This window comes from Nelumbo lutea, chromosome 7, assembly GCF_056320005.1.
Source record: "Nelumbo lutea isolate HS-2025 chromosome 7, American lotus-T2T, whole genome shotgun sequence".
NCBI lineage: Eukaryota > Viridiplantae > Streptophyta > Magnoliopsida > Proteales > Nelumbonaceae > Nelumbo > Nelumbo lutea.
Window position 1 is genome coordinate 25,112,096 of NC_142690.1, and position 9,180 is coordinate 25,121,275.

The 9,180-nt window shown below is 37.6% G+C and overlaps 2 protein-coding genes across 2 annotated transcripts; one reads left to right on the plus strand and one right to left on the minus strand.

Annotated features, from left to right (window-relative positions):
• Positions 1–1,767: 1,767 nt before the first annotated feature.
• Positions 1,768–5,688, plus strand: SQD1 (sulfoquinovosyldiacylglycerol 1). Its single transcript, XM_088954986.1, has 3 exons — positions 1,768–2,167; positions 3,367–4,461; positions 4,989–5,688. The coding sequence occupies exons 2-3, from the start codon at positions 3,415–3,417 to the stop codon at positions 5,388–5,390; spliced, it is 1,449 nt and encodes a 482-aa protein (XP_088811112.1). The 5' UTR covers positions 1,768–2,167; positions 3,367–3,414; the 3' UTR covers positions 5,391–5,688.
• Positions 5,689–5,882: 194 nt separating this feature from the next.
• LOC148845747 (calcium and calcium/calmodulin-dependent serine/threonine-protein kinase-like) lies at positions 5,883–8,737 on the minus strand. Its single transcript, XM_088952736.1, is given in 10 exon segments — positions 5,883–6,017; positions 6,019–6,066; positions 6,169–6,228; positions 6,882–6,895; positions 6,898–7,100; positions 7,256–7,361; positions 7,364–7,496; positions 7,702–7,812; positions 7,956–8,010; positions 8,091–8,737. Coding segments are annotated over 10 exon segments (1,512 nt in total).
• Between the last annotated feature and the right edge of the window lie 443 nt (positions 8,738–9,180).

Sequence of the window (9,180 nt, forward strand, 5' to 3'; positions counted from 1 at the left end):
CCATTTACTTGGGAAAATCTTACTCACCTCAGAGGTGGGTAAGTTACTTTCCTATGGTAGAGTGACTTTGTTCAGTCGAAAATATCCCTGCTAACAACCTTAGGACAAACATTAGCTTCTTCCCCAAACCTTCTATTCAGGAAGAACATCCACTGCCAGAAAGAACCCCATACTTTTATATTTTTCAAATTACAAATCAATATTCTGTGATTCATGAAAGAGGCTTCCACTGAGTACATTGGTATGTATTCTTATTCCCCTTATTTTTTTCCTTGCAATGAAATGTAAGCTAGGATATGATTCTTATTTTGTTATTTGAGGGCTTGCCTGTCTACAACTCTTGAATACCACACCCTAGGGACAAGATGACTAAGTGAGTTGCACCTGCTGCATATTATGTAAACTGATGTTCTTTTGGTCTCAAGCTCAATGAACACGACAAAGAATTACGAATTTTCCATCTCTGAACCTGCATTGGTTGACCTTTAACTTATGTTAGCAATGACGGGCTTTTGTAATTGATCATCATCCAGTAATCAAAGTAACTCCATCTTTGTTCACTTTTCCGCCCATTTCCCAACTTTGTTCACTTTACACATTCCGACCACTGCCCATTTCAATTCTTAAATTCCATACCTTTCTGAATTCAATTACATATAAAATGCCTTGGCCCCTAGAGATTCAGGAAATTTGCACAATGATGGTTTCAAATTCCATTCCCACCAAGTTATAAGAACAAATTAGTTGTCATTATACTGCCAAACTTGTTTGAGCCTTGTGAAACTTCTTGTAGAATTACGAAACAGGTTGAAATGTTTGATATGAAAACTACGAAACAGTTTTCAGATTATATATCATGTCTCTGTTGTCTATTACTTAGTTGTTAAACATGAAAATTGATTCATCATTTCCTGAAAATTTTATGATTATGTATTAGATGGCCATCACGATATTATCCTTGTAGGCCTTTGGCAACAGTGGATTTTATTGGCATGATATAGTGAGTCCTAGAGCCATATTCGATCATCCATGAGAAATCTGTCCAATTCTTTGTTTTTGTTATGATTTTTTTACTTTGTCTGATAAAATATTATTTGGTTCTCAGTTGTTATTTCCAGCATAGTTGCATGAGATTACCATTTTATTTGATATTCTCTTCTAGACACACCACCACATAAAAATGGGCTGCAAATGAGATTGTTGAACCTTGTTCTCAGAGTCCTTGTCGATGAGAATTGTTGAATGAAAGCTTGTGGAGTACATTCACTTGATATTCTAATAGTGAGCTGCTCGACTTGAAATGGTTATCAAAATTCTAGGAAGAAGCTTATCAAATAAATATGCTTGTGCCAAATGGAGATTTTGAAGATGGATCTTTTATTAGCAATTTGGACCAGGCCAAATGTGAACGGGTTGAAATTCAATTTCTATGGGGCAAACGGTAATGAACACATAGGGCTGCGTCTAGTGTTGGTTTTTGATTGATTGGATTCCTTTTGATATGGCATAGACTTATTATACAGGTTTATAAAACAAAACATCCAAAAAATTTTCATTTGGGCCAAAAGGGTAATGTTAGCAATAGCGTAAGAAATGAACCTCTTACCTAGGAAAGTGGGTGAGGGTAAATTAGAGTACCTTAAGCTTCAACAAAAAGAACATGGATAAATAAATTTACATAAATGAATTTTACTTGAGAAACACTTACCCAAATAAGTGAATTTATCCAAATAAGTAAGATAGCAGTAAACAAACGAGGCCATAAGCAAATTAGTACGGGGTGAATACATTGTTTACAGGGTGGGCATTTCCTATTTTATTTAAATGTGAAAGGAGGTTTTTGCATCGGTAAAAAATTCAGGGAGGTTTAAGAATTTGTCAGAAAAACAGGGGAGGTTTAAATATCGGACAACGAATATCCCTCTCGCTCCTTTCTCTTATGCTCTCGATATCCGCTACAAAATCCCTCTAAACCCTTTTCTCCCACTTTCGGATAATAATTATATCGTTTTTATTTAATTATTCAACTAAAATTTCCTCTAACAACTCTATCTCAGAAGCTGAACGAGGCAGAACCATCAACTCCGCTCACTCCCACTCGATTGAAGCTGCCTCTCCACTGTATTGTGATGATCTCGAAGCATTTCTGAGCTTCATCTTTGTGAAGGTATCAGTTTTGTTAACTTCTTTTGCTCTAGGAGATTTCTTGATGATTGTTTGAGCTGAGGTGAAGAATCATTTGTAATTTGGTTTGTTCGAATCTGTATTTCTGTTCGTTTTAGTTAAGATTATAATAGATTTTGGATTTGGGATTTTTTGAGAATGTAAATTGCACCTCACATTCTCTGCAAATGACTGAAAATACTACTTTTGCCTTTTGGTGTAATTCACCGTTAAATTCTACACAGGTACATATGCTTTATTCATTTTTTCAAACAAATGTTATAATTTAGAGCAGAACTTTTGTTGCTATGAACTCTTTTTCTATCCAGTCCTATGTTGCTGCTTTTCCTGGTATTGCAGAGTTTGTGTATTTTTTATCTCTGGATTGAGATTAAAGGTGAGAGTTTGTGGTTCCATTCTCTGAAACTGCAGTGGGTTCCAGTCAAACCATTTCCATCTGTTCTGGTTCTTCCTATTGCTCAAGTGCTTGCTTTTGTAGTAATTATGTCTTCAATGTTGAAAATTTGAAAAAATGTGTGCTTCTTATATTGATGGCATCTATTAAAGAAATCTTTGGTGCATCGCATCAAAGTACATTTTATGAAAATATCAATCAACAAAGAAATTGCGGCTTTCTGTTTTTCCTGTTTGTCAAGTTCTAAGATAAGGTTCAATTCAATGACTAAGGCACTGATTTTGGATGTTGGTAGGGAACCCATGAGTCTTGTTTTGTCGTAGAAGATTTTAACAGTCTGTTATATCTGAGGATCTCAGCAGGCGTTGTCGTTTTACATTGAGTCTCAAACTGGAGAGCTTTTTAGTTTTTATTTTCTACTCATCTGTTTGTCAGTTTTTTTCATTACTAATCATGTGAGTAGAATATGATATTTAATATTTTCATGTTCTTTATTTATGAGTACCAAATACATGGAATTTCTCCTACTTTAAACTGTACTTTTGTAATGGCGGCATTTAAGCAGCAGTTATATAATTTGTTAGGCTTTCAGGTTCTTGATGCTCTTCTGCTGTCATGTTGAAATTCCTTTCATTCATAAAATCCCTTTTCCTTTTCAAACTTGGGACATCTCATATTTTATGGTCGTTGGCATGTTAATGCCTAGATATCAAACCTATAGTTTCCAATATCACAGAAGTTCTGCCATAGCCATATTACCTCTAAAATCATACATTTTCCTTTTGCAGGTATTTACAAACCATTGAGTACCATTTTATTGGAATCCAAACATCAGCATGACACATATACTCTCAACTTCTTGCTCATTTAAAACCTCAACCAGTGCCACACCATACTCTAAAACATCCAATCAATATTCTCTTGCACATCCTACTGGCCTTACATTTCGAACATCCATATATTCATTGAAAAAGCTTGTTTCACATGGCAAAAGACCTCTAAGACACCTTACAGTCTGTGCTACCACATTATCCATGAGCCAAGAATCCCAAACTGAACCTACTTCTGGCACTCAGGACAGCCAAAATGAATCATCCAAGCCAATGCGGGTCATGGTTATTGGTGGAGATGGCTACTGTGGTTGGGCCACTGCCCTTCATCTCTCCAACAAGAATTATGAGGTTGCCATTGTTGACAGCCTTGTTCGTCGCCTCTTTGATCACCAGCTTGGCCTTGACTCTCTGACCCCAATCTCTTCCATCCATAATCGTCTCCGCTGTTGGAAATCTTTGACTGGGAAAAACATCCAACTTTACATAGGTGACATCTGTGATTTTGAATTTCTATCAGAAACCTTTAAATCCTTTGAGCCAGACTCTGTTGTCCATTTTGGCGAACAACGGTCAGCTCCATACTCCATGATTGATCGGTCCAGAGCTGTTTTCACGCAGAAGAACAATGTGATTGGAACCCTCAATGTTCTGTTTGCCATAAAGGAATTTAATGATGATTGTCATCTTGTGAAGCTTGGGACAATGGGAGAATATGGAACTCCTAACATTGACATCGAAGAGGGATATATAACGATTACGCATAATGGACGAACTGATACTTTGCCTTATCCTAAACAAGCAAGCTCATTCTACCACCTCAGTAAGGTGCATGATTCAAATAATATAGCCTTTACATGTAAGGCTTGGGGTATCCGAGCCACTGATCTGAACCAAGGAGTGGTGTATGGAGTGAGGACTGATGAGACCGAAATGCATGAAGAGCTCTGCAATAGGTTTGATTATGATGGTGTTTTTGGAACAGCACTGAATAGGTTCTGTGTTCAGGCTGCTATTGGTCACCCACTTACAGTATATGGAAAAGGAGGCCAGGTAAAATTGATAGTTTGTGAATATTCTACCACTACAGCACAAAGTAGTTTGCTTTGATTTCACTTGTTCTGGGATGGAGAAAATAGGAAAGCCACCTTCTTTGATTCCATCCATACATGGAAAAACCATCTTCAGGTTTTAGCATCTGATATAATGAACCCAACATCTGAGATCCAAACTTCCTTGGGGGGAGTAGCGGGGGGAGGGGCACAAAGTGCAGGGACAAAATACTTGATGAACCAAGTATCTGGTCCTGGGATAAAAAAGGATAATGATGATAAATTTTCTGGTGGCACCAATTTAATGAGTGCCAGTGACTCCTGAATATACCATGCATAAAACAACCATATGGGAATGGAAAGGCATTACCCAGATATCCAATCCTTATTTTTCTGCAAATAGCTAGTGCCAAGATTTTGGGGGAACATCATCAAGGTGCCCTTTCAGATATTATGATTTCTTATCATTCTTGTGGATTTTTGTGCTCATAACTTTTTCTTCTCAGTTCTTTCACTGTGTACCTGCAGACCCGGGGATACCTTGACATAAGAGATACAGTCCAGTGTGTTGAGCTTGCTATTGCAAACCCGGCACAGCATGGTGAGTTCCGGGTCTTCAACCAGTTCACCGAGCAATTTTCTGTCAATGAACTTGCTTCCCTTGTCACAAAAGCAGGAGAAAAGCTTGGTTTGGACGTGCAAACCATATCAGTGCCCAATCCTCGGGTGGAGGCAGAGGAGCATTACTATAATGCCAAGCACACTAAGCTTATTGAGCTGGGATTGAAACCACACCTCCTTTCTGATTCTCTTCTCGACTCATTGCTCAATTTTGCCACGAAGTTCAAGGATCGTGTTGACAAGAAGCTGATTATGCCAGATGTTTCCTGGAGAAAAATTGGGGTCAAGCCTCGGACAGTTACAGCCTAGACTAGTTAGATAGAAGAGAGTTTCGGGGGTGTCATTATGTGAATGTTACGTTGTTCTTGTTGTATTTCTTAATTAGAACTAGACTTAGGCTAGAAAAGAACATCTTTCTGAAGCAACTAAGCTAAAAAGATCTTTGTTTTTCACTAGAAATGATCTGATCTACAGAATCGTTTGGCTTGGCAGGTAAACTCACTTGATTGGCCCATCAAGTACTTTCATGACTTACATGGATCATAATATGGATTTTTAGTAATAAAAGCTGGAATACAGCTTGATGAGTTGATTCTACTTGTACTAACCAAGTTTGTCCAATTAATTTGAACTTGCTCATTTGTCATATTCTAAATTAAAAAACAAAAAAAAAAAAAAAAGAACCTGAGTGGAATGTTTGGAGGTTCTTTCGGTTGTTGTTGTATGGTTTGCCTCCAGAATTGTTATAATTACTTCTCCTACCCTGGCTGAAATGAAGACTGAAAATAGTAGTAGCAAGAATTAGGCAGGGCGCAGGGAGGACATGACTGCATCTTGGAGGGAGCTGTCTAGCTTCATAGCAGCTTTAAACTCTTCAAAACTGATCTTCCCATCACTGTTGATGTCGATCCTATAAAAAATTTCATCCAGTTTGCTGTTTGCTGGGTTCTGTTATATCTGGAGGAAGGAACTCCTCCGGCAAAGCCTTCAGTGGAACCAATGATTCACCCAATCAAGATCAGTTGAAAAAGCAAAAGATGGTTTACAAGGGGAGAGAGAGAGAGAGAGAGAGAGAGAGAGAGGTTACTCTCATCATGGATGTTACTTCTTCCTTGGTGATACATCCTGACCTATCTGTGTCATACATCTGATTTTTGGCCACATTATACAAGATATAAGTTTCAACCTTCTAAATATATTTACTACAAAATTTAGTCCTATTTAAGAGAAGAAAAAGAGCAAAGCTGGTTTCAATTATCAAAAGATATACTCCTTTCGGGATCAAAGAGCATGGAAAGAACCAGCTCATATAAGCTATGCAGTGCATTCATTACATGATGAAGGGATCTGGAAAGGGGCATTGGGTTTGAACTTGGTTTAAAGATGCAAAGGCGGAGGAAAGGCCATTGGTATTTAAGAGACAAAGCATAGACTATTAAGTTACTATTGTCATTATTATTGTTACCACTATTATTATAGTTGTTCATAATATTCTTTAATTTTAGACCATATTATCCACTAGGTTCTATGAGGCTATTGAGGTAAGGTAGTTTGGGCATGCCTCACCACCTATTAAAACTATGGGTTTGCATGCATTTACTATCTCTTAGGTAGAAGGTTGACTTTTTTGGTGGGTTATAATATCTTATTCTGACAGTATGGTACAATTTTGATGGATTGAATGGCACAGTTCCACCATCACTTCCATCTTTCAGGCTAAAAGATGTGACATAGGCAGGAGATCTTCCTAATTCAAGTATAGCCTCTATCTTGAATAAGGGAGAATGGGTGTAAGGTTACCCGGAAACAGAGTGAAGAGCATCTTCTCCTTGTGAACTCTTAAGGCTCGAAAAGCCACAGAAAATCTCTATAATGTCTACAGTTCCATCATGATTGTTGTCAAAAAAATCAAAGATGCGTGGGGCAAGGGGGAGCAGTTTAGGCATATCCATTGCTTTCAGCACGTCTTCAAATTCAGATAGAGTAGCATTTTCACCGTGTCCAACTGCTGACCTATGGCTTCAGCAATCCAACAATTGGATAGCATTAGTTAATTTATTTGTTTTGCTTTGGGAAGCCAAGTAAAATTGAGGTACTGGTGGTCTAATCTACAAAACTGTTAAGCTTGCTAACATATTGAATGAATGAAATAATGGTGAGAGGAGAAAACTTACATATTCCTGAAATGCATTATCAGTTTCTCAAGTTCCTCAAAAGTAAGATTATGGTTCACTAAGAGAGTCCTTAGCTGTTTTGTTCTCACAAGTAATGCACTACCACACAGCTGTCAATTGCAGCTGCACGCAACTTGCGACGAGCATTCAAAGAATGAAGTCGAGAAATGATTTCAGTGCCCATATTTTCCTGTTTTGCTGATTCCCCCATGACCCATGGATGCAGAAGTGTAATAATTAGCTGAGTAGTTATCGAAAATCACATGTATAAGTAGAGAACAAGATGATTGGAATGTTACTCATATTTGATAGACAATGAAATTATTTCTTCTTCTTCAACCAATTTCTTAAAATTGTCAAGTTCTCCAAAATATTTGCTTTACATGCTTCACTGGACATCGTCTGTAGTCAAGTGAACTTGATATGTGGAATGACGAATATCATACCTCTTGAGCAGTTGCTCTCTTATGAGGATCAACAGTAAGAAGGCTGAAAATCAATTGTTTCGCTGGTGAAGAAATGGTCTTCCATGTAGGCTCATCAAAATTGAATTCTCCCTGTTAAAATATCATGTAGGCTCATCAATATCATGCTAAACTACAACCATCCATATTAAAAGAGGATAACCAGCATATTATTTGAACTTTAACGTAGAAACTAGCGAATAATCAAGTTGATAATGAAAAATCACATAACTTACATTTAAAATCATTTGTTGCTTATGTCGATTATATCTGGACTGGAAAGGTGGATACCTGATAAGTCGTGGAAAAGGATATTTAGTCAAGCTAAGAAACAAAAAGCATTGAATTCGATCCAAGAGAAGCTAACATACCCACAGAGAAGAATATACAAGATCACTCCCAAAGACCACATATCACTTGTAGAAGATATTCTGCCTTTGGTCAAGGCCTCAGGTGAGACATAATCAATTGAACCAAACAAAGGTGAATTCTCACTTTCATTTAAGAAAACACAGTTCTCTGGCTTTAAGTCGCGATGGACTATATTTTCCTTGTGCAGTGAAGCTAGCCCATTAACAATTTGTCGAATCACAGTTGCTGCTTCAGTCTCTAAATACTTTTCCTGATCCATTATCTGATCAAAAAGCTCACCACCAGAACATAGCTCTAGTACAAGATGGATTGCATTTTGGTCCTCGTAGACATCATACAGGTGGACCACATTGGGATGGGAAGATACATCTTCCACTATCTTCTTCATAACAAGAATTTCATTTGTCAGTATGGCTTTTGTGATCGAAACTTGTCTCCTCCAGCTAGCAAATCCTGTTGTACTCTTCTCTCTTGATCCACTCGTTGGCGTTTCTAGAAGAGTTATCTCAAGCTTCTTTAAAGTCTTGATGGCTACTTGGGTTTTTCCACCATTTGATTTGCTTACTCCTCTTCTAATTATTGAGAATCCCCCTCTACCTAGAATTTCAGCAATTTCATATGATAATCTTCCTGTTTCTTTCCCCATCGGCAATACACCTCTGGTAACAAAATTTTTGTACTTGCTCACAACCAAATGGATAAAGACAACTCAAGCCCATAATCAAGGAGTGGAATCTTTTGGAGTTTGGGGGGTTAGAAGAAAAAAATAGAGCTCTGATGGACCAACTTAAGAGCCTTGACTCTAAAGAAGAAAGGGGAGAATTTGGAGAGGAAGACAAGGAACAAAGAAGATGGTTGAGAAGACAGTTAGAGGACTGCCTATATAAGGAGGAAATAAGTCGGAGACAAAAATCTTGATGTAAATGGTTGCAAGAGGGAGATAGAAATACCAGGTTTATTCATTCTTTGGCAGATGGAAGGAGAAGGAGAAACTTTATTTCCAAATTGGAAGTGGATGGAATTGAATTAACACAACAAGAGAAGATAGTCAGGGCATTTGTAGAATACTTTAAATCCATTCTAAGAAGG